Below are 25,000 nucleotides of genomic sequence, written 5' to 3' on the forward strand. Positions count from 1 at the left end.
AAAATGTAGTGAAAATAGCTCATCTACAAGCTCGCAACGCGTCGCGAAGCGAACCCTTTGTGCGCTTGTATGTAGATCTGCTATTTTCACTAGTTTGGGTTCCGGACAAACGTCTAACAATCTCTCTTTTGCGTCTCAATCCGAAACGTTTGATTTAGAACAGCCCTAATATGTACATTATGTAACAGAATTACCACAAAATTAGACCATGCTAACCAAGTTAACCAAGTTAATCATCCTTAACTTGCTCCCAAAACTGAAGAACATCCAAGACCTAAGGTCAGCACTTTCCGCGCTTGTGACCAAGAACCCTCTCCATCCTTACACCATGCATGTCCTAACAACAGTAAAACAATAACGGCATATTTATACCAATACCAGACCAGTAAACTGCACAGCTTATAGCTGATGCTGCGCCAACGACCGTCCAGACACAGCTGAGCACTACTACGCCAATCAGTGCTCAGCAACATTTTGTGCACGAAGCTCACGTCAGCATCATTGTTTTGTTCAAGAAATATGCATATCACTACTCGTTACTTGCCATCCATAGCTACAGATTGCACAGGGAAGCCATGTATGCCATTATTATCAGACCATGTTAAAGGTTTTCTGAGCACAATTGCACAAAAAAAAGAAACCCTGAAATTTGAACATTCAGTAGATTTTCTGTGGTCTGGGGTTTTCTGGCTCAAACAAGCGATCTGATTTGCCTGTGGACTGTGATGTAAGAGTCCACAAATCCCATTTATGTCATAAGAATTTAGCAGCAGATGTTGAGGGATTTTGCCTCTTTTCATTGCAGCTCAAAAGGCTTCAGAACACATAGAGGCACAGAAAATCCACTGAAGTTCAGGTTGTTTGGGTGTAAATCATTGAGGTCATAAAACATGAAACAAAAAATAAATGAAAAATGAATGTCACGATTACGATACGAGAAGACGTCGTCCGCGTTGGACTCGTTCCAAAAGCTTTGCACGACTCCTCCGTCCTGCGTGGCCACGTTTACGCGTCGGTCTCCGGGTGGTACTCTCCGAAGCAGCGGAAGTTTCAGCCAGCTTTTTCCCCCCAAGCGCTGAACAGGAAACGTCTTTTATCTATAGCTCTAGCTCCCGAGCTAGATAAAACACGTTAACTCCGAGGTGGCGAGGAGGAGGATGGGTGGGAGAGGCTGCATGGAGGGGAAAGGAAGCCGCTGGAGCAAGAATTGGGACGGAGCCGTAATCTCTGGGCTCCGTTCTCTTCCCAGTCTGGGCTTATTAATAGCCACAGCTGTGCAGCTTCCTCCCTCCGCAGTCACACAGTTCTCCCCTCTGCACTCACTCACTCACACTCTCTCTCTCTCTCTCTCTCTCTCTCTCTCTCTCTCTCTCTCTCCTCCCAGCTGGATCACAGAAGATCACGTAGCCTGGAGATTTGGGATGTAAGTAGACCCTTTTCAGCCCCGCCGTCAAAGGAAAGCCTCTCCCCAGGGGGAGTGATAGGAGGGAGGGAGGAGGGTCGGGAGGTCGGTCCCTGTGGGAAAAGTGAAAAGGGGTTGTATGTCAGGGGACCTGCAGGCTTTTGGGCTATTTTCTTTTCCCATCTCAGCGAAGGGCCTGTGTGTGTGTGTGTGTGTGTGCGTGTGCGTGTGCCTGCTTTGTCGGAATAAGTCGAGTTTCTATGCTGTGTGTTTTAAGTGTTTAGGAAGTCTATATGAAGGATTAAAGGAGAATTCCATGCTAGAAGGCTTTCTTACCTTTATTTGTGGTTGTTACGTCCCCACCAAAGAGGACCAGGTGTTATTTTGTTGCAAAAGCGCATTATTGGCTATTTCCCCTACCATAAGCCCTCAATGAATTGAATTGAATTGAATTGAATTGCATTGAATTGAATTGGGGTGTGCTAATTTGCTTACCGGTATTTCCATCGCTCATCGCTTTTTGTATATATCCTCTCTTCATAATGTAAATAGTATCCCAAGCGGCACACTGTACTACTTATTTCGATGGAAATAAGCAAATTAGCACAAAAACTCAACCCCCATTGAGGGCTTATATATGGGGAAATAGCCAATAATGCACTTTTGCACAAAAAAACCACCTGGACCTCTTTGGTGTAGTAACAACTACAAATAAAGGTAAGGAAGCCTTCTAGCATGGAATTCTCCTTTTAAACCTGTGCGGAGAGGGTCTTCTGCTGCTTTCTGCAACTGGCCTCCGAGTCTGGAAAGCTCTTCCAATCCTCCCAGTATAGTGCCTTAAACACACACACACACGCACGCACGCACGCACGCACGCACGCACGCACGCACGCACACACACGCACGCGCGCGCGCACACACAAACAAAGAGAAATGCCTCGCTATGAGCCAAGGTAATCGCGTTGCAGCTCGCAGCATCAGCAGGGGAATCAATCTCGCTAAACAAATAAACAAACAAACGCGCACCCTGCACAGCGTGCGAGCGTGCGCACACACGGACACACACACGCACACACACACACACGCACACACACACGCACACAGACACACACACACGCACACACACACACACACGGACGCATCCATCCAGACGCTGGCGCGCAGCACGAAATGACACGTAGCTCTGAGCCCGGTGTCTCTTTTTATCAGCGCGGCTCTCCCGGCTCTTTCCGTCTTTTCTTTCTTCCTTTTCTGTCCTCTTTTCTTTCTAGTCCTCCGCGGCGGCGGCGGCAGCGCAGCCCGGGGGGACGAGGAGCTCACAGGATCAGGGAATCTTCATTAGCTCTAATTACATCAAACCAGACGAGAGATTAGAGGCCGAGACGCCCGTCAGCAAAACACACGGGCGCGCGCACACACACACACACACACACACGACACACGACACACACACACACACGCATGCATACATACGCACGAGCGCACACACAAATAACACGCGCGTCGCGCGCGCGCGCGCACTTCTGACACCTAGCGGGATGAGGAGGCGCGGCGGGTGACAGCAGTTAAAATATATAAGGTGAAAAGTGGAAAGCTTGGCGGGAGAGGAGGAGGAAATAGGCAGAGGAGAGAGAGGTGAGACGGAGGGAGGGAGGGAGGGAGGGAGAGGGGGGGGACGTGATTAGGCACACAGAGTGAGAGATGGAAAGGGGAGGGGGGAGAGAGCGAGAGCACGTGCAAGGGACTAGGCAACGGAAAGTACGAGAAATAGAGATTGCCCCATCTTCTCCGCCCGCCTGCAGCCCCCCAGCTCCCCCCAGCTCCCCCCCCTCCCCCCCTGCAGTCCGTCTTCATCAGTGTTCAGCGGTGCGCACAAGCGCTGACTGGGGAGGCGGGGGACGAACTGTACAGCGCGAGAGAGAGAGAGAGAGGGTGGCGGGCGGGCGGACGGACGGACGGACGGAAGGGAAAACCAGAGGACAGTGTGAAGACGGGGGTGGGGGTGGGGGATGGGGTGTATAGTGACCGAGGCTTGAGTCAGCATTTCGAAACACTGAGTCACTGCTCTCAGCATTTTCCATCGGAGGCTCGTCGTAACTCTGCACAATGGTGGAAGCAAATGTGACACCCCCCCCCCCCCCCCCCCCATCCTCACCACCAGAGTCCCCCCAGACTCCCACATCCTAATTAACACATATATATATATACCCCATGTGTATAGAATACATACACACACACGCGTACTGAAAATCGCGTATCTACAAGTGGTTATGTCTGTGGGGTTTACGGCGCATCCAGGCTTTGTCGGGGCGAACTGTCCCGTGTTCAGGGGAAGCAAGCAAGCAAGCCGGGGTTAGGGTGATAATTGTCATTGCACGTATTCCCGGAGGCTCTACGTCGACGTCCTCCCGGTGGGGGCTCCTCCTCACTGGCAGGGGAGGAGTAGTAGGACACAACAGAAGTGACACCACACAAATGTGTGGGTATAATAACGAGCACCACGTTTCTTTGAGTGGTGCAACCACAGGAACAGCAATGTCCGTGTTCACCTATGCCTGTGTTGATTCACCTATGTGCCTATGTGTGTTGGTTAATGAGCACCAGTATATGACTATTAGTACCAGTAGGGGGCGCTGTTGTGCCAGAAAGAGAGGGAGAGAGGGATAGTGCTGCATTGTTGCCTGCTAATATGAGAGAGAGTGAGGGGGAGAGGAGTTGCACCACTCAGTTCACACAGGTGTGATTTTTGAGTGGTGCAACCACTCCTACAACCAGCAATGTCCTTGTGTCTGTGTTCACCCACCTATGTGGCGTTAATGAGCACCAGTAGGGGTGCTAGAAACCAGCTTAGTGGCCTTAGTGGTTAGAGGGTCCGTGCTGAGACTAGGAGGTCGGGGTCCAATTAACCCTCGGCCGGGTTCATACCAAAGGCTATAAAACTGGGCCCCAGTAGTACCTCCTTGGTCCATCCGTGACATACAGTACCAGCGTCATATCCAGGGGGTGTATATACTGTACGTAACTTGTACTTGTATTATACCGCCTCACGATACAGAAACATGCAGATATGTTCCTGCATGCCCTATGGGCCTCGTGCCTCGGCAAGGCATGTACACTATTATATACGCACTGTAAATAGATACAGTACAGGAGATATGTTGTGGTTAAGTTGACGGATGAGACACTGCTTTGACTACGGTCGTACATAAAACAAATACGCGCATGCTTTAATACGCGATCGCTCTTGCACGGCACGCGGACAGTTTTTTGGAGACGAGAGATGAGGCGAGCATTATTCCCACACACTGCACTCTTTGTCTGCAGCATTGTTCCCTTCTCCTCCACCCCCTCCTTTCTCTTTAGTTGGCATTGTCACTTCCCCTTCGCCCTTGTTTTGTTTTTAACGCGCCACAAAGCTGTCAAACAGGTAGATCCCGATCGTTCACTCACTCCACTCGGTCGGTACAGAATCTTTCTGGGTCACACAGTCGAGGAGGAATGTCGAGCCTTTTTTTTTTATCAGGCACGGCACTGACTGTCCCCGTGGCGCTCTCGTCTCCACCGCCGCCGCACCGCTGGCGGCGGAGTTTAATTAAGACCTCTTTTCTTTTCTCCTGCCCTTCATCCATCCCTCACCTCAGCCTGCCTATAGGGAGATCTGAGGCCAGGGGCAGGGGGAGTGTGTGTGTGTGTGTCATAGTGGTGTAGGGTCTTCCTAGATGTCTCTGGGCTTTAGTACCCCCCCCCCCCCGTCCTCGCGTCCTCGCGTCCCTTCATCCTGTGCACTGGGTGGAAAGTAACTAAGTACATTTACTTAAGTACAATTTTGAGGTATTTGCACTTTTACTTTAGTATTTCCAATTTCCAATCCTTTTACTTCTACTCCACTGCATCTCGAAATCCAAATATTGCACTTTTACTTCACTATACATTTATTTGAAAAGTTTAATTGCTAGTTACATTAACTGACCATTATATACAACCAGCCCTATATGTACATTTCGGCTATTTTCAAATGTTTTGTTTTTATACATTTAGAAAACTGGAAATGGGGACATTCTGCATGACGAGTATACTTTGTACTTTTAGTACATCTTGATGCCAATACCTTTGTGCCTTTTTACTCGAGTGCATTATGAACTCTGGACCTCTTAACTCGTAACAGAGTATTCATTCATGCATTGCAAGTAAAAAAAACATTTTGAGTTAGTGTTTTTTTCCGCCACGGCGGCTCCTGTCTGCGCTTCGCGGGGGGTCTCGTGGCGGTGGTGGCGGTGGCGTCCCTCCACCTGCACGTCTTATACGACCGTGACACCATCCGTCTGCTTCGCTCTGCGTCTCCCTCTCTCTCTCCTCCGCTGGCACCACCGCTCCCCCCCCCCCTCCCCTCCCCCCCCACCCCCTCTCTGTCCATCTCATTCTGTCTCTGTCTCTTTCCATCTCCATCTCGTCCCTCCCTCTCTCCTCTCTATCTCTCTCTCTCTCTCTCTCTCTCCTCTCTTTCTCCATGTCCTCTATCTTGAGCCCTCCCAATCTCACCTCCCCCTCCCCCCTCCCTCTCTCTCTCTCTCTCTCTCTCTCTCTCTCTCTCTCTCTCGTGCGTGCAGGGTTGTGCTCAGCTGTAGAGCACAGCGGACTCTAATGGCAGATCATTATCATGCTAATTAGAGCACTTTGTAGCTGCCGCCCGCCATTCTCTACCCCCCCGCCCCCCCTCTTCACCGCTCGCTCTCTCTCCCTCTCTCTCTCTCTCTCTCCCTTCCCCCTCCTCCCATGGTTAAAAGGCCACGTGCCCCTCCCTCCCCCTCCCCATCTCGTCTCCTCCGCCAACCCCCCACTCTTCCTCGTTGCACCCCCCCCCATCCTCCCCGTCTCTCCGTCATTAACAGGAGGTGCGCTGCGCGTAATTGGGCGCCGTTTATTCCAGAGAGTGGGTTATTAAATCACTCCAGGGGTGACGCTGGCGCAGGTCTCACTGAAACGCTCTCATCACTCGCCTCACTCCCGTCCTGTATCGACAGGGGCCAGCGTACACTACACGCACACGTGCACGCACCCGCACACACACACACACACACACACACACACACACACACACACACACACACACACACACACACACACACACACACACACACACTGTACACAAAGACTTGCACAGGCACACTCTTTGTTTCTCTCACACACATGTCCCAAAATAATGTGCACACCACAATCTTTCTTTCTCTGTATCACACACAACACACACACAGCACACACGCACGCACGCACACACACACACACACACACACAGCACACACGCACGCACGCACGCACACACACACACACACACACACACACACACACACACACACACAGACACACACACACACACACACACACACACACACAGATAGACACAGACAATGCAATCGTGTTCGATGCAGGACTTGAGGGAGCGTAATGTGTGAAGCTCAGTCTCCTTTCACCGTTACATCTTGGCTTTGAAATGAATGCCTGCGGACTCGGTGCGCTGCCAATAAGGTGTTTAATTTGAGAACGTTCAGCGGGTTTCCTTTCTGCTTCCTGCCACAAGCCCCGGCAGACAACAGTGGACATGACAACTAAAAACTGGGACCAGTAATAAACGTGATACGTGCCTTTTGAAAGGTTACCAAAGAAAAAGTATTTTTCATCAGGAACAGTGTGAGTGCAGGATAGACACTTACCTTTGGGAGCTTATATCCAGTTTATACAAGAAACTGATACAGCCTTGCCAAACGACACAAAACAACCGCTTTACCGGTTGTTTCCAAACTTGAAAGGTTTTAGCAGAATCACACTACACTACTACTACAAAATAAATTGCAATAGTAATCATTCTAGGTTTATTATGATCCTCAGGGTCATCCAAATAACATAATTAAAAAGTGATTATTATTATATACATTTTGGATCATGGTAAATTCAGGGATTGAAGTAGAATGTGACGTGTCAAACTAGGGGTTATTCCTGATTCCGAATCAATTGCGAGCATTCGTTTTGCATGAAATACACTCCTTGGGCTAAAAACGGCCATACAAATGTGATAAAAAATCACATTGATCGGTGTGAAACTTTGCATGCACAGCGCCAGTAGGCCAAGGAAGAGCCTCTGTCCCACATTTTTTTCAAAACGGCCTCATAGTGGCGCTATAACTGCACATGAGTGTAAAATCTTTATTTATGTGTTGTGCAGTGCAGTTGATGGTAAAATCCTCGGTGTTCATTTTTCCATTTAACACTGAGGCTTTTTGCTGTGCATGTTGGCTGTGTGTGAGACGTTTGGCTCAGCGTCATTGAGATTCAGAAACGCTATACAGGTAATGTGGTTCATGTGTGTTATGGAATTATACAGTGGGTTTTTTTAATGGTTGTCCAATGGCACACCTAAAACTATAATTTGGTTTTGGCAATAATTGATTCATTTACAATCAGGGGTGTCCACCCTTTTTCGACTACTTTCAAAATGACCAGCAAGCTCTACCCACCCCAAAAAATATTGTCCCAATTGCTGAAAATAGTTAAACAATGAGGCTTTGGAATAGCGGCAATGACATTACATATAAGACTAACGCACTTGGAATGGGAAATACCGGGCGAAAACTTTGAATTTGTAGGGGTTTCTTGTATATAACTTTGTAATGCTATACTGATGTTACAATACTTGAAAACAAAGTATTGCATCGTGGGTTTTTAGCTGAGGCCCTTTTTGATATCAATCAATCAAGTCACCTTAATTCAAGCGGCATGATGCCTTTTTTTAAATCTAAATAATACATTTAAATTTAAATAATATATTTTTTATTGGTGTGGTCTACCTGCGCAACCTTAACCCATTCTGAACGGGAACCCGTTTTGGTGTCAGCATCATGTCATGCTTTAGCTATTGAAAAATAGCAGATCTACAAGCTCGTAGCGCGCCACCGAGTGGCGCGCTACGAGCTTGTAGGTCTGCTATTTTTTTTAAATCGAAGAACGACTGCCATTTTTAGAATCTGATCTCAGGTCAGAATGGGGTTAATCAGACCAGTGTGTGTCCAGTTGAAACCTCGTATGAATCTGATCTCAGGTCAGAATGGGTTAATGATCTACTGGTATAGATCACGATCTATACCTTTTTTCAGCACCCCCTGATTTACATGCTCTTGCATTGCTTGCGAAATAATTGCCCCGATGGGGGTGAACTTATAGCAACTCTGCATCTCAAAGGCTCTGGTTTTGAGCTGACGGAGGGTCTTCACAGAGAATGCATGCATCGCTGCAAGGTGCAGCAGCAGAGCTGCCGCCGCCACCTCCCAGTGTGTGTGTGGTTGTTGTGTGTGTGTTTCTCTCTGAGTGGAGATTATACAGGTTCTACACATTAGGGAACTTGTCCGTCAAAACGAGACAAAGGCATGTTTTGTGATTATAAGGAAAGGAGGCTGAAACTCCTCGGAGAGGGCGAGGGATCACCTCCCCGGAGGTTGCATAACACGAGGCTGTGTGTACACCTCCCCCCCCCCCGACCCCACCCCCTTTCTGGCTCCCTTTCATCTGCTCAGGATGTGCTGGCGTTTCCACTCTCTCTCTCGTGTACCTTTCTGTCCGTTCCGCATTCTGAGCTACGCTCATCCCAAAGGAATGCAACGTGTTTTCCTGCGCTGTGACTTTTCTTGCATTCCTTCAATCTCTATTACCCGCCCTCCCCTCCTCCCCTCCTCCCTCCCCCTTCAGTGAAGATGCTAAAATATATACAGTAGGAAAGCCCTCACCACCATGCAGTGCTGAGTCTGTTTATATCTAAATATAGTGTCTCCTAGATACGGCAGCAATTTGCTGGTCAGCCTATAACACTGTCCACTATACTCCCATGCACTCGGCATGCATACTAGTTTAGTTTAACCACTTAACCTCATGAACCACAAACTACTGTATATGATAAACCAACTGAAGTGGAAAAAGCGGCACTCCCAAAAAAAAAGATGCAAGACTGACTCAGATGCAATTTCTCATGTTTACAAACAGCCGTCTTCAGAGCACATTAAAAATCACTTTTTATTCTGCTCAGATTTTGAAAAAAATCACTTTTTTTCTACAGTATGATCGAGGGTAGCTACTGGGACGTAAGACGGGACTTGATCACCCCGGCTGGGTCACCTGAGTGAGGGGTATGATTTTGGGAGAACCCGAAAACCCCGATGACCTTGGGATACATCACTGACGATACGTCCCAAGTGCATCCATGCGATGTATTTTTATTTTTTGGTTCAGGCCCAAATCACACCAGCTGCATCTCCTTGCCAACATGCCATTGGGAATAATGGTTGCAAGTAGTTTGCATGGAGTTGCATGTTGCAAGGAGTTGCATGGCGACCCTCTGGTGTGGTTAGGGCTTAAAAGATGGGTGTCTAAGCAAATGATACATTTTTTATGTTGGGTAAATGTAATTATTATTTTAGTCTCCAGGACTGGAGTTTGCAATTTACATTTTAAGCAGTCAGCAGACGCTCTTAATCCACAGCGATTGTGGCGCAAAGTGAACGCAAGGTAATACATCAAATGCATAGAGATAGTGTAATCTATAGGATCATAGATAAACCAGTAACCTATCCGTCTACAATATATACCAAATCCTAAAGATAATTTATAATCTGGACACCCACTGGCCTTGTGCCTTCCCACCAGCCGCTCATTTGTTTGTATATTTACTCATTTTTTGCTTTTTTTGGCAGCTTCAATTTCTTATTGACGCGCCTACGTAATATAAGAGTACAATTCTTTGGTTTCTGTTTCTCAACATTGCAATAAGAATAACAGCAACCATGTTTACCAGTGAGATAAATATACGTGCATTACTCATCCCCGTCCCACACTTTGAGGTGTGGACAGTATGATGTGATGTGGTGTGTGTGGAGTTGTTGCCAAAAGCCCTAAAAAAATGCAAACCAAAACAAAATGGTGTCATTGAGCGAGAGAGAGAGAGAGAGAGAGAGAGAGACTTATTAGACAGTGGATTATAAAGTCAGTTTAGGCCATGCCCTCCCTGCTCCACCGGCCAGGTGTCTGCCAACAGAGACACACCCTGACAGGGGGGGGGGTGGCAGACAGTACAGTACACAGGCCTGTCACAATCGTTACATAATCGCCTAATCACAATTATTTGAAATGATCGCACACATTTTCTTTTGAATAGTCGTCGTAATTCTGACAATCATTTCAATGTTGTTGAAATCTTTTCAAACATCTTCAAAAGGAGTGGAAATAGCAGCTCTACAAGCTCAAAACGTGGCACGGTGTGACGCGTTTTGAGCTTGTAGATCTGCGATTTCTACTATTCATATATATAAGTATTTAAGGTTATTTCATTATGTAAGTTATTTGTCATATCTGTCCCCATGCACCTTTTCTTCACGAAGCCTAAAAGCAGAGTGTTGAACCGACGACAATTAAATCGTTAATCGCAATTTTCTGTATGACAATGAATCCTCAAGTAAAATGTAATAATGGTGACAGCCCCTATGCATACATAGCTAAGCACATGTAAAAAAACACGATAACGGAATGATATGCAACTTGGTAAACACAACAAAGAGACATGCTGCTATATGCTTCATTAATTTAAAAACACTATACCCCCAAGCGGTCCATACTTGGTTCTCTCTTTTTTCTCCCTCTCCACACGGAATCCCTTCAACCCACAATAGGGACGTTGGGGTTTGTGTGGCTAATAATAACTAATCATGACATTAGTTCATATGAAGCTTCATTATAGGACGTGGGGGAAACGGTTGTTTTTGCTTCATTGGGACATGTTTTCTTTTTGGTTTTACGACCCATACAATCTTCAGATATTGTCTATTTTTTTTGCAGAGCACATCAAAACAACAAACAAACAAAAGCCGGTTTAACCCATTCTGAACGGGAACCCATTTTGGTGTTAGCATCATGTTATGCTTTAGCTATTGAAAAATAGCAGATCTACAAGCTCATAGCGCGCCACCGAGTGGCGCGCTATGAGCTTGTAGGTCTGCTATTTTTTGAAAACTCGAAGAACGACTGACATTTTTAGAATCTGATCTCAGGTCAGAATGGGTTCATCAGACCACTGTGTGTCCAGTGGAAACCTTGTATGAATCTGATCTCAGGTCAGAATGGGTTAAACCGGACCGCCCAGAGGCCAACATGCAGGAACACCCGAGTATCACAAACAACAAACGAGTTCCTTTCATTCGGCGTGCGTGTTCCGCATTCCTCCGTCTGACTGTCTGTGTCTCTGTGTCTGTCCCTGTGTGTCTGTGTCTGTGTGTCTGTGTCTGTGTGTCTGTGCTTTGCTCCGTCTGACTGTCTGTCCCCCTGTGTGTCTGTGCTTTCCTCCGTCTGACTGTCTGTCCCTCTGTGTGTCTGTGCTTTGCAGATGGTACGTGCCTCTGTTCATCCTCATCTTCCTGATGATCATCTGCTACGCCAGGATCATCTGCGTGGCCAATCGGAGGGTGAGTACGTTCTCAATCCATCCCCCCCAACCCCAACCCCAACCCGCAGCACGCCTCTAATCGGCATCAGTCCAAGCGGGGCTTGGACAGAGCGTTGGCGGCCCATTAGCTATTCGAATCCACTGTGACCTTTTAGCAAATTGGCATGAATGGTCCCCCTGAATAGCTGAGATAATAGTGCATGTTTGCTTGTGTGCGTGTGTGTGTTGTGTGCGTGCGTGCAACTGCCCTGCCCTGTATGGTTCAGGCGATGAGCCTGATGAAACGGACGTTATATGTGTACTACTTCCCTGTGTATCCTCTCTCTCTCTCTCTCTCTCTCTCTCTCTCTGCTTTCATTCCCTCCCCTCTCTCTCCGGCCCTTCTCTCTCTCTCTCTTCGCCGTGGCTCATCATAGCTCAGTGTGATGTGTGCCACAGCGAGGGTGCAGTTGTTGAGAGCCCCGGGCAAACATTCCTGCAGGGCGGCCTCTCATAGCTGCCATTCCCCTGGCCTGACGACACCGCGCGCCGCGCCACGCCACGCCACAGTCAGTCATAGTAGAGGCAGTGGAAGAACAACACACACACACTTGTGTGTGTGTGTGTGTGTGTGTGTGTGCGTTTGCGATAGATGCTGAAAAATGGAGAACGGTGGACAAATGTATCTCGACTTACGTCGACCATATACAATGAAGCATCATCGTATAGAATTTGTCGCTTGCGCGTGACAGAGAGACGGCCGATGAACAGATAGACACAAACAAACGGATAGGCAGCCTGCCGGCAGCCGAGGGGGGGAAGTAGCGGGGGTGGGGTTGGGGGGGGGGGGGGGGGGGGGGGGTGGCTGGAGGCTAGGCAGCCCCTTTATCACAGACTTGATAAAGAGAATAAATGAATGTGGTTGGTTGGTTGGCAACCTGCATCTCATAAGTCATTCTGCTCACAGAATTCAGTTGTCTCTACCTGTTTCTCTCCCTCTCTGGCACTCTCCCTTCATTTGCCTCCCACGTGTCTTTGCTCTCCCCATTTCCATCTCTCTCTCTCTCTCTGTCTCCCCCCCCCCTTCTCTATCATATTTATGAAGAGCTCAAGCCTTATCTCTTTTCAGCTGCAGGCTGTCTCACTTGAAAGAATTTGAAAAGCTTTGAAAGTGGGCTAGGTGGCGACAGCACGGTAAAAGGATAGAGAGGAGAGGGAGGGAGGGAGGGAGAGAGACAGAGAGAGAGAAAGAGAGAGAGAAAGAGAGAGAGAGAGAGACGGAGACGAGATTTTGGCCGGACACGGCAGAGATGTTTTCTTCCCTTTTTCGTCGGCGGGGAGAAAATGGCCACGCTGCTCATTAGTCAAAGGTTAAAGTCCTACTATTTGACACCTATTTGCCTGTATGCGAAATGTCTTCTCCGCATTTGACCCAGCTCTTGGAGCGGTGAGCCGCAGCCCAATGCCGCGCTACAGAATCATTTGTAGTTGATCTAAGCCCCCCCCCCCTCAACCCAACCCTTGATGCTCGATTTTTACAGTCTTTGGTTTGGCCTGCAGGCCGGGGATTGAACCCCGACCTCCCAGTTTCAGGGCGGACACTCTAACCGCAAGGCCACTGAGCTGCTCATTAACACTAAAGACCTATAACCACACCAGAGGGTCGCCATGCAACTCCTTGCAACATGCAACTCCTTGCGACTACTTGCAGCCATTATTCCCAATGGCATGTTGCAAGGAGTTGCATTGGTGTGGTTTGTTTTGTTGCAAGGAGTTGCATTGGTGTGGTTTGTTTTGTTGCAAGGAGTTGCATTGGTGTGGTTTGCGCCTTAGACTGCGGGATTAAATAATCGTAATCAAGGAGTTGCATTGGTGTGGTTTGCGCCTTAGACTGCGGGATTAAATAATCGTAATCAAGGAGTTGCATTGGTGTGGTTTGTTTTGTTGCAAGGAGTTACAGTGGTGTGGTTTGAGCCTTAGCCTGCGGGATTAAATAATCGTAATCCCCATTTGACTGCCGTTGTTTTTCACTAACCTTTGAAGAATCGCCACGTCTCTATTGTACCTCCCAATTTCATGAAGATCCGCCTGAAAATAGTCCCTAAGACTATGCCTAAGCCTAAGAATAGCTGCTGTGTTTCACCGTAAGCTAATGGGGATCTAATAAATAAATAAATCAAACCATCGTTTGTTATCGAGTCCAAAAATATTCCACCGCCGCGATCCGAAACAACAGAGCAAGATGGATGCGGCCATTGCGCACCGTAGACTTTGCGTTGTGCCTCGGTTTCCCAGAAGCCCCGAGAATCCAGCGTCCGTGTTTTGTTTCCACGTGACCCAAACGCGTGACGTCACCAGGTTGTCCGACGGAAAACCTTGTATGTCTTAGATTAGAAGTTATCAAAAAGCGACGAATAAGTAGTCGGGAATAGCGTGTTCAGCACGGAAAGACAATGGGGGGGGGGGGGGGGAGTCGGGAATGTCGTGATCCGCAGGGAACGTGTTTTAATTAACTGAATCGGAGTCGTTAGCGACAATCAGACTTATTAGCAAAACCACGGCACATTTGGAGAGATTAACCAGGGGGGTTTGGGACTGGGGGGGGGCTGTTGTTTTTGTCTTGACAGATTCCTTCCTCTCCGTTCACCTGCTTTTGTGCTCCTAGCCGTCATGACTCATCACTCGGCAGGGTGCACTGAGAGATTGCTACTCCAGCCGGCAGCGCACCTTTAGCCCATATGCATATGAGCCCCGATCGTGTTCCTGCTATTTACGGATGTTATTTGATTTTTGATAAATAGTGGTGCTTAGACAGACATCTATAGACGGGGTCCTGTGAAGTACACATAGGTCTCTCTCTCCCTCTCTCGCCCCCTTTCCTTTCCTGCAGTCCCAACACACGTGCACGCACACACACACGTGCACGTGCACACGCACACACACACACACACACACACACACACACACACACACACACACACACAGCCTTACAATGGCAATCACATTGCTGCAGGGAAACCATGGCAACGTTGAGTTAATGAATAGCTGAATGGAAGCGCTCCTAGTCCAGCGGTCTCCATGCTGCTGGTGCGTGTGTGTGTGTGTGTGTGTGTGCGTGTGCGTGTGTGCGTGCGCGTGTGTGCGTATATATATATATATGTGGTGTATGTGTATTTTGTGAAAAATTTGAAATAAAAACAAAATATAAAGAAAAAAAAACAAAGACACTGCAGAGAACACTGAAATATCTACTTCCTATTTTCTCAATGTACAATTCAAAGCCTATGTGTGCGCTATAAAGGACCCCGACCGGCACAGAGGATTCCTATATGTCAAAACATCAAAAGGCACGAATGCAGTATATGAAGCAAGCAGGCCCTATAATACGTTACCATAATGGACATGATAATATGTCATTGTTGTGTTCTGTAATATAGCACATACTGTACAACACATGGTCAAACGGTTGACCACGAACACGGTCTTGTGGGCAGCCCCCCCCCCCGATTTCAAAGTCATTTTACATCAACCCCTTTTGGTGTTTTACCCCATCAGGCCGGGAACCCATTTTGGGGTTCTGTACAGTATGTACAGTATTAAAAAAAAAAAGAAAAAAAAAAAGTGATGCTGCTATATAAATATTTGAAGTTTTTCAGAAAACTTAGGTCAGGATATATAGAGGCGTTTTTTTTAATCAGCCTCAGGCCTAAATGGGTTAAGCCGGGATACAACAAAAAATAATTAATATGTCCACTTCCTCGTACAGTAATTCTATACACTAGTATGTTTATAATAATGGAAATGTCTAATCGTTTTTTTTAAGATATTGAGCAGACCACCCCCCCCCCCTTTAAATTGTAAACATTTCCTACACTATATACATGCGTACTGTATAGTATAGCTCACAGAGGCCCTCCAGAGACTTGCCTCTGATTTCCTTGGGTTACATAAAGCCTCCAGGCTGCTACCCCCCACCACCCCCACACCATACAATGACAGTACACACACACACGCGCGCGAGCAGCGCACGCTGTGACAAATCTCTGTCTTGTGTTGTGTGCAGCGCCTGTGTGTCTATTGACATTTTCTCCGCACGCCCCCCCTCACCCCTCCCCCCCCCCCCCCCGCTCCCCTCCCCTCCTGAGACAGAGAAGCGGAGAAATATATATTTCCACATCTCCTCCAGAGAGATCTGAGATCTGTCGTCGTGTTTGCTCCACTTTTTACTTTTCTCTTTACCACTCCTTTTTTGTTAATGCTGCCTGCCCCCCCCCCCCCCCAATCCTTTCCTCTCTCTCTCTCTCTCTCTCTCTCTCTCTCTCTCTCTCTCTCTACCGTCTCCTCATCTGGTGTTGCGTGCAGCAGCGATGCCATCAGTCCCTCGTATCGGAGACCCGGGAGCTGTTACGGCTCTCTTCTGGCTGCGTCTATAGCGTTTAGCTCTAGTGCGAGTCAGGCACATTAGAACGGGTGGCGGAAAGAGACTGGCGGGTAGGGGGGACCGGGTTATATGTGCACGCACGCACACACACACGCACACACACACACACACACACACACACACACACACACACACACACACACACACACACACACACTCACATAGTATGTATACAATATTTAACAGCACATCTGCACGGCCACGACAGACATACCCACTCACAGACGCCACCCACCGTAACTTGAACGTGTGTGTGTGTGTGTGTGTGTGTGTGTGTGTGTGTTGGGACAGCAGGAAAGGAAAGGGGCAAGAGAGAGAGATACATAATTCATGTACTTCACAGGACCCTATCTCTGTCTAAGCACCGCTATTTATCTAAATCAAATAACACCCGTTAATAGCAGGAACGCGATCGGGGCTCATATGCATGGGCTAAAGGTGCACTGCCTGCTGGAGTAGCAATCTCTCATTCCACCCTGCCGAGTGATGAGGCATGACGGACACCACGCGACGTAACTTGAACCTGTGTGTGACTGTGTGTGTGTGTCAGCTAGAAGGTCCTGGGTTCGATTCCCGCTGGGGACGCTGTGGGCATGTCCCCTAGCCTATAGGGTAGTATACCCTCACAAAAAAAACATGCAGTAATCCCGGTCTCTAAAACTACCTCCCCCTGGCCAGCCGGGTCGGAAATAACGTGCTCCTTCCACCCGCTACGTCCGGCCGGGGAAACTCCCCGTCAGGTGAAAAGAAGCAGCTTGGACTCCTCATGCATAGAAGGAGGCATGAGGTCAGTCCCTCACCTTCTCCTCTCCTTCTCTGCACAACCTCTCCATGTCCTTATCCCTCTTTCTCTCTGTCTCTCTCTGTCATTGGCATCTCAATATATGGGACAGGTTGATGTGCTGATGATGTGCACTGATGTTGGGCATGTCCATATAGAGCACCGAAGTCTGACGTCAATTTCAGTAGAGGGCGTCAGTCCCCAGGTTCATGTATTTGTTTAGTTGCATTGAAATCCCCATTGAGGCGATTTTAGATCGCCTCATATAACAACTGTGTTTGAAAAATAAACATGTCACCCCGGCCGCTTCACTCATATGGATACGAAGAATCAACTGACTGAGAGAAAACGCTAATGTTACTGCTGCTGAATTAGTTAGATTTTCGCTAGAAGCAGACTGTATCATATATGAGTGACTGACTGTTGCAAACGATACAGAGACACCTCCCTAACAATAACGCAGAGACAGCTTGTTTATTTTTGGACAACAAACGCTTATAGTAGACGATATTAAGATCACCCCATGTTATTCTCCATAGAGAAATCACTTCCGCGAACCAGGGGAATCGTCGGGATGAGCGAGTTACGTCAGGACTTCGGTGCTCTTATTATGTGGGCTGATATCGTATCAGCCTGCCTGTCATTGCTGGGTATCTTTGACAATGTGAATGTCCGGTCCATATACAGTATCTTTGGGCATGTCTGTGAGCCCTGCCACGGACATACAGGCGTGCATACACGCAATTTGAATTATACAGTTCAAAAAATTCAATAATAAAGATAAATAAATCCAGGTTAAGCTTTGATTGACCTAGCCAAGCGGCCGTTTGTGTGACTCGTAACCTTTCAGCGCACAATGGGCACAAAGTCTTTCACACCTGCGAGTCGTTCCCTTCGTTTGCTCCAGTACCCCATTTATCTCTGGGTGGAGGAGGAGGAGGTGGGGGAATTATGCAGGACCGTGTCCGGCTTATAGTTGCAGTTCTCTCACCCTCTCACTCCCACCACCAGGCGAGACCCCCACAACACAGCCTGCCTTTCCCCAGGGCATTTTTAAGATGTCTGAAACAACTGACTGTAAATGTCTACGTGTGTGTGTGTGTGTGTGTGCATGTGTGTGTGCGCAACTGCGCATGCGTGTGCTTAATCTGTCTCTGCATGTGTGTTTTTTTGGCACAGATTCAGTCGTGGTTGGGAACCTTCAACCCAGAGCGGGAGAGACGGAAGGTAAGAGCCTGACCGACCATCTCACACCTCACTACTGGAATGAGTGACCAAGACACACACACACGCGCACACACACACACACACACACACACACACACACACACACACACACACACACACACACGCAGCGTGAGGATTAGAGTGTGTGCCGGATTAGCTGTCGAGGTCACGCTGGGTTGGTGTCACACACAGCAGGGAGCAATTTGACCCTGCTACACTCGCTCTTTCTCTCTCTGCGTGTGTGCGTGTGTGCGTGCGTGTGCATGAGCTATGTGGCTGTGCGTGCTTGCTGGCAGTTCATGCAAATGTGAGAGCTGCCTTAGCACGCCGCGCCTCGTTCCCTGACCTTCGGAAATGAGCAGGAGAGGCGAGGGAAAAATTGTATCGGTTGCCGAAGCGAGGGGCAGACATGGAGGGAGAGGGGGTGGAATGCAAAAATAAAGCCGGTTGAAAAAGAGAGAATTATAGTTTCTCTTTATAGAATTACAGATAGTGGGAAGTAATCAAGTCATGATGTGTGTTGTTTTAAAACACACACTGTTCTGCTCCTCTTGGCTTGGTGTTGAAGGATGGATTTCATGCATAACGTTGCGGCTCCATATGTGTAAAGCTCATAACCGCACGCATATGTTCCTATAAGTTGATAGATTTCACGGTCGCATTTTTTATTGCGGCTTGGCGTGCCGCGCGTGGATTTTATTGTGGCTCGGTGGTTTTTAAAGGTTAAAAAGAGGCCGCTATATAGCGGAAGCTCATGTGGCGGTTAACACCCCGAACGCCCGGGGTTATTTAATCCATTAAATTTAGAGCGCACATAACGATTTATAACGCAGCGGAGCACATTTAGCGACGGACCGGATGCTATCCCGGATGTGGCAGCTAGATGTAGCCAAAACACTATAGAGGCGATCGGGAGGTATATGAATATTATATCTAACACATAATCTTTGCTTAGAATTGGACGGGATGATTTTGATCAAGAGTTATTAACGTTTTAAGATTCTCGGTGTCGTCAGCTAAACAGGGGGGGGTCTGCTCAATACGATGACGTCCCACTGTTGTGCAACATCGAATGTTGCAACATCGAATGTTGCAACATCGAATGTTGCTGGGAGCGCCTGTTGTGCAACATCGGATGTTGTGCGCCTGTTGTGCAACATCGGATGTTGTGCAACATCATTGCCTGTTGTGCAACAGCGCGCTCCCAGCCTGTGGGGCGATGCGATCGGTTTTGATATCAACAATATCCGTCCGTTTTCATCAATCTTCGTCCTGGGCGCTGGGCGTTGCTAAAGACGGTGAACGTCGTCCTGTGCACGCATGGTGTTAACAGGACCTGCCCACTTCCACGGAGTCTGGTGCTTCAAACCCACTGTTGGTGCAGCTGGCTTTGTACCAGAATCTATACTGTTATATGAACAAATCACACTTGTGTGAAGTGAGGGGCGCCCACTGTGGCTGCCCACATGACGTCACCACCGCTTAAAGCAAACATCGACGATAAATGGCTGGAGTCCTGTTTGTTTTCAGTTCTGTTTGTTTTGGGTTCTGTTTGTTTTGCCAAAAGCCAGAAGTTGGAGGAGGGCCTAGCCCCCTCAACAATTGGCCGGTGGGTGTTCGTGGGAGGGTGATATTTGCTGGGGTTCGGCTGGGCAGGGATACCGTTACTTAGCTGGAATGTCACAGGTTTGATCCCCGCAATGCCTACATGGCCCATGTTCCAAGAGTCCCCTGACCGGGGCCCCCTGACCACCGGTGTTATTGTCATGGCTGACCCATAAACATTCTCCCCTTCCTTCCCACGTGGGTTTTGACATTTTTGGAAATATTCGGACTGTGTGTACCAATGACTGCTGGCCTAATGTCATCCCATCAAAGTTCTATACGCTTCTTTCTAACGCACTCCCAGACACGGCCCGTATATGCAGAGAGCTGGTATTCTCCAGCTATTCCACACACAGTCCCCTTTCCTTCCCTCCGTGTAGGGAACTCCTCTCTCTTCTCCCTGCTGTGTTTCTGAGAGCTGCATGGGGGCCAGTGCAGGGTAGTGTGTATAGGGAACTCCTCTCTCTTCTCCCTGCTGTGTTTCTGAGGGCTGCATGGGGGCCAGTGCAGGGTAGTGTGTAGGGAACTCCTCTCTCTTCTCCCTGCTGTGTTTCTGAGGGCTACATGGGGGCCAGTGCAGGGTAGTGTGTAGGGAACTCCTCTCTCTTCTCCCTGCTGTGTTTCTGAGAGCTGCATGGGGGCCAGTGCAGGGTAGTGTGTAGGGAACTCCTCTCTCTTCTCCCTGCTGTGTTTCTGAGGGCTGCATGGGGGCCAGTTCAGGGTAGTGTGTAGGGAACTCCTCTCTCTTCTCCCTGCTGTGTTTCTGAGAGCTACATGGGGGCCAGTGCAGTGTGTAGGGAACTCTTCTCTCTTCTCCCTGCTGTGTTTCTGAGGGCTGCATGGGGGCCAGTGCAGGGTAGTGTGTAGGGAACTCCTCTCTCTTCTCCCTGCTGTGTTTCTGAGGGCTGCATGGGGGCCAGTGCAGGGTAGTGTAGGGACTATAGGCTAGGGAACTCCTCTCCTCTCTCCCTGCCTGCTGTGTGTCTGAGGGCTGCACATGCAGGGGCCAGTGCAGGGTAGGGCCAGCAGGGGCTGGGGAGCCCGGGCTAAGGGTTAAGGTTATGTAGATGCTGCCCCTAAGTGGCTGATGTAATTACTGCACGCTGAACTGGAGTAACCCTTTACGGTTGTTGATCTGCTGCGTGTAGAAAGAGAGCACATGTGTATATTCATGAGTTTGTTTCTGAGAGAGAGAGAGAGAGAGAGAAAGAGAGAGAGAGCATGAGAGCATGTGCAAATTGTATGTATTTTTTGGATCATTTGGTGTCCATGTTTCCCCTTCCTCCCAACTTGTGGAGTGCCCCAAGGTTTTATTTGAGGTCAATCCCTTTTTTTCCCTTATTATATGCTTCCCTTGGCAACATATTTATACGTAGACAAAGATCTCCTTCCATTCTTATCTAGACGATACACAAGTATTATGTTCTGGTGAAGCCTAACAGCAAATGTCCCCATTTAGTTTAACCGTCGACGGCGTCGAGCAGATATGAAGTCTGGATGTCAAATAATCTCCTTCAGTTGAACTGACAAAACGTCATAATTCTCATCGCTGATCCGAGATTCCTTTACACATTCTCAAGTCAGTCATCACTTGGTGTTTTAGCCAACGAAGTCCCAAACCACATGTGTTAATCATTTGATCCCAGCAGCACAAACAATGAGAGAAAAATAAAGAAATAAAGAAATGTTTTTTATCATCTCAACAGGAACCTATAGCTGCAAAACTAAAAACCATAATTGATTAAAGCTTTGATTGATCACATTGAACTCTGTGGCCTGGCCCCTATATTTACATGTCTTATTAAGCACCCGTTGTGACAGGTGTGTTCAGGCCTGTGGTCGTCAGGCAGGAGGGAACCAGCTGGTTGTTCCTGAAGGCCTGTTCATACTCCAGTTCTAGGTGATAAAGGTAGACCACCGACAGCTACAACGTGACGTTGTGCCGCGGTGGTAAGCGACTCACCCAAACACATCTCTTTGGTTTTTTTACTAACCGGTGGTCACCATATTAACTAAAACCTGTAAGTATGTGGCCTGGGCCGTGGCTCAGCGGTCCAGGCACCTTGGCCGGTAGTCCAAGTCTGGCTTGTGTGCCGCGGGTTCGACTCCTGATCCCGACGGCCTTTAACTGCATCTCACCCCCCCCCCCCATCTCTCTCCCCATGTCAGCCTACTGTCTGTCCCTCTAAAATAAAGGGGAAAGCCACTAAACTGGATTATGAATATAGGCAAACAAAGACAGAGTGGCTTTGCTGTCACGGCCCTCTGGCTGTGGAACAACAACCTGCCTGAAGAGGCTGGCCAAACCGCCAGTCTTGAACTTGAATGTCCGTCGGTGTTGAATATTACCATTTTATAGTGCATAATGTAAATCGCTCTGGATTAAGAGCGTCCTAAATGCCTAAATTGTAATTAAAAAACTCTGCTGCTGATTGTATTCGAGTTTTATGTAAAGCACTTTCGTTAACCTTGTTTTGATAAGCGCTTCATAAATAGTCAATTTTTTTATTTTGTAATAATAGTGATCATGTTTCTAAACACTGTGCACGTGTGCGTATAATGTGTGTATCTGTCTATACAGTCTGTGTTTGAATTGTGTTGTGTGAGTGCAGTGTGCAAACTGGTGTGTGTGTGTGTTTGACTATTTACGGAGTCTGCGGGAGCCTGTGTGTGTGTGTGCACGTGTGTGTGTGTGTGTGTGTGTGCACGTGTGTGCGCGCTGCGTCGTCCTTTGCCTCCTCGCGTGCTAATTGCTCTGTGTAACACAGTGCGTAAATAAATCAACAGTGGTTTTCATCACACTCCCGGTCTCATCTCTCTCCTCTCTCCACTTCTCCGTCATTCTCCCACTTTCCATCTCTCGCTCTGCCCTCTCCCTCCCTGTGCCTGCTCTGTTCTTTCTCTCGCACACACACACACGCACGCACACGCACAGCATGAATAAAGCAGCAGGCCAGGTTCATGGTCATGAATATTTATGAGTGTTTATGCGCGCGCTGCGATGCTTTAAAACAACACAGCCCGGCGATTGCAGTTGCCAAGCCAGCCAGCCAGCCGTCCTCGCTGTGCGCATGTAGGCTACCGCACACACACACCCTCGTGTGTGCGCGTGTGTGTCTTTGTGTCATTGCACACCGCGTGGGACTGTACATGCATGTCCCTCTGTCCCTGTCTCTCTCTCTCTGTGTGTGTGTGTGTGTGTGTGTGTGTGTGTGTGTGTGTGTGTGTGTGTGTGTGTGTGTGCACCAGCAGGTGTAAACTAGGGAAAGCAATTCCTGCTGGGTCTGAAGACCACTGGCTTTGGTGATTTCATTCTCTTTCTCCGCATACACCCCCCCCCCCCCCCCCCCCTCACCCCCCTCCTTCCATTCCTCACACGCTTTGTATTACAGTATTACACACATGCACGCACGCACATGCGCACACACGCGCGCACACAATCGCAAGCGCATACACATCTCTTGTTTCTCACTCTGTACGTTCTCTTCCCTGTATGTGCCTTTCTTTCCTGATCCATTTTTCTCTCTGAGTCAGCCTTGCTTCAGCTTTCTCTCTCTCTCTCTCTCTCTCTCTCTCTCTGTGGCTTTCTCCCTCCCCCTCTCTCTGCCCCCACCACCCCTGCCCCTCCCCCCCCCCCTCTCTCTGTCTCTCTCCCTCTCTCTCTCTCTCTCTGTCTCTCTCTCTCTCTCTCTCTCTCTCTCTCTCTCTCTCTGTATCTGCCTAGAGTGCTGACGTACATAGCCAGTGTTGGCGGTTATCTGAGACGTCAGTCACAGTGCCGTGGCACACTGTGTGGGTCTTCAGGGGTTTGTCCACGGCCAAGCGTGAATTCTCTCTCTCTCTCTCTCTCTCTCTCTCTCTCTCTCTCTCTCTCTCTCTCTCTCTCTCTCTCTCTCTCTCTCTCTCTCTCTCTCTCTCTCTCTCTCTCTCTCTCTCTCTCTCTCTCTCACACACACACACAGACACACACACACAGACACACACACACACACACACAAACGCACACGCACACGCACGCGCACACACGCCCATTTGCACAGCATGCACACACGTCGGCACGCAAGCCAAAAGGTCTTAGATCATCTGCTCTTGCAGGTCAGAGAGAGGACATATGAATGAATGCCAGGGTTAAGAGCAGCTTGCACGCCATGCACGGATGTGTATACACACCCGCCGACCACGTGAGCGAGTGCGTGTGCACACACACACACACACACACGCATGGCACACACACAGACAGACAGACCGACCTACGAGTTGAAGCCCGTCGGGTACAGCGACAGAGTTGGCTGAGCAAACAGCGCGCTGCTTGTTCGTTATCTGCCACGGGTGTTTGTTTACTGATCAACATAGGCTTCGCCTTGAGTCACAACGGGGGACGTCGTGGGCTTCTTCCTGTGTGTGCGTGTGCGTGCGTGTGTGTGTGTGTGTGCGTGTGTGTGTGTGTGTGTGTGTGTGTGTGTGTGTGCTCTCATGATGTGTTCAGCGCTTCAGCCCGTGGCGTTGGTTATTCACTATGTAGGCCTATCATATGCACACGTCTATGCTGTGGACGGGAGACAAGAGTCTTTGTGCTCAAGCGAGCTCAGCTTCCACACGTCCGTCCGTCCGTCCGTCCGTCCGTTCGTCACCGTTGCACATGAAAACCCAACTGTTATTTCAAGCCACCGGAGAATGTTCACAGCACACACGGAACCAAATGGACCCGCGAGGTTCATAAATGGACACTAAGGTGGTTTTCTTTTTTACTGCACATGTTGCCACGAGTTATCCCGTGACTTCAGCCGCCTGCATTTTGAATTTCAAGCGTGTAGCTGACCTTCATGTCGACACGGGACTTAACAAGAGTGATCACGTATTAGGGGTTTAGCATCTCAGCCCTCAAGGACACACAACGCTCATGGGGATGCATTGCATGGCCGGTTGGTGTCGATAAGACCTTCACCCAGGGTTGTTGTGTTTTCCCGGGGATCGAACTCACGGGAGCTCGTCCAGTTTTACAGGGACACGGTCTCTATAGCAACTAGCCCACCCGAGCCGAGCTGCGCTTTTGACATGTGAAGAGGCTTCCAGTCCTTTGTAATAGCACCT

The 25,000-nt window shown here is 48.6% G+C and overlaps 1 protein-coding gene across 3 annotated transcripts in view; it reads left to right on the top strand.

Moving 5' to 3' along the window:
• Positions 1-25,000, top strand: part of LOC308312134 (cyclic AMP receptor 1) — a gene marked incomplete at its 3' end in the record, with an annotated part of 53,703 nt that overhangs the window by 20,964 nt on the left and 7,739 nt on the right. For all 3 annotated transcript variants that reach the window (XM_080794525.1, XM_080794526.1, XM_080794527.1), the window contains 3 exons: positions 1,385-1,423; positions 11,817-11,895; positions 18,257-18,304. In XM_080794525.1, coding sequence (XP_080650651.1) covers positions 1,385-1,423; positions 11,817-11,895; positions 18,257-18,304 — 166 coding nt within the window. The remainder of the gene's footprint in view (positions 1-1,384; positions 1,424-11,816; positions 11,896-18,256; positions 18,305-25,000) is intronic.

Source organism: Protomyctophum bolini, assembly GCF_963924005.1.
Source record: "Protomyctophum bolini genome assembly, contig: SCAFFOLD_292, whole genome shotgun sequence".
In the NCBI taxonomy this organism is placed as follows: Eukaryota; Metazoa; Chordata; class Actinopteri; order Myctophiformes; family Myctophidae; genus Protomyctophum; species Protomyctophum bolini.